General features: G+C 41.3%; 1 protein-coding gene across 1 annotated transcript in view; it reads left to right on the top strand.

Annotated features, from left to right (window-relative positions):
• The window catches only part of LOC118320845 (gamma-aminobutyric acid receptor-associated protein-like 2), a gene marked incomplete at its 5' end in the record, with an annotated part of 3,074 nt that extends 2,197 nt beyond the window's left edge, over positions 1-877 (top strand). Inside the window, 1 exon segment of the mRNA XM_035651964.1 lies at positions 530-877. Coding sequence (XP_035507857.1) covers positions 530-620 — 91 coding nt within the window.
• Positions 878-966: the final 89 nt, after the last annotated feature.

Here is a 966-nt window from a genome sequence, read left to right as displayed (position 1 = left end):
AATTTGAATGAAATTATACAATAATAAGAGTTTGTGTGGACAGCGAGCAGCTACAGCAACCTCAGTGGGTCAAAACTCAAACTTATGCAGTCAGCCATTTTTATTAAAATATTTCTTTGTCATATTTACTTTGAAAAATCTGGTTCCTCCTTGTGGCTCCTAATGGCATCTACAACAAAAACCGGAGTCCCAAAGCGTCTGTATCCTGTAAATGAGACCCAACAATCAACTATCTTCAAGCTTCAAACTCAAAGTGTCTTTAAATCTGTTTCTCGGCTCTGATTGGTCGCAATATAAGTAAAATTTATACCCTGAATATCATTAAAATATTGAGAGATAAACATCGTCTGAGCTCAGCTTGTCATTAATCAGTGCTTTTAATAGTTTTAGTGGAGCTCTATGTCATACACGATGTAAGTCAATAGGTTAACTGCTGATATTTTGACAGTGACAGGACAGGACGCGATCGGCTGTGTGTTATTGATCAGCTGGTGTGATTGATCGGCTGTCCTGACTGTCTGTGTTTCAGCATCACGATGGGGCAGCTGTACGAGAAGGAGAAGGACGAGGATGGCTTTTTATACGTGGCTTACAGCGGCGAGAACACCTTTGGTTTCTAAACAAAAAAACAAGGAGCCACGATCTTGACCGGCCTTACCTGCTGACACCCACCCACATCTAATCACAGCCCTCGCTCGGCCCCTGGAGAATGCGCTGGGAAGCCCCAGAAGAGATTCAGCGACATGAACGCAACAGAAAGACGGACTGACGGCTCACCTGACGGGAGAAACATAAACGAGTGCACCGGTGTGTTTGTTCTGGCCCAAGTTGCACCAGTTCTTTAAAGATTCATAGATTCAGTTGTGTATAGTTTGTGTTTTCATTTCAATTATTATCGTTTGACTTTGTGATTTGAGTGTTTTTAGGAAGAATCTTGATTTGTTCTTTTGTTTGTTTTTTTCATAT

Source organism: Morone saxatilis, unplaced genomic scaffold, assembly GCF_004916995.1.
Source record: "Morone saxatilis isolate NCDOM2014 unplaced genomic scaffold, NCSU_SB_2.0 Contig11, whole genome shotgun sequence".
NCBI classification, from domain to species: Eukaryota; Metazoa; Chordata; class Actinopteri; family Moronidae; genus Morone; species Morone saxatilis.
This window is presented reverse-complemented; position numbering and strand designations above follow the sequence as displayed.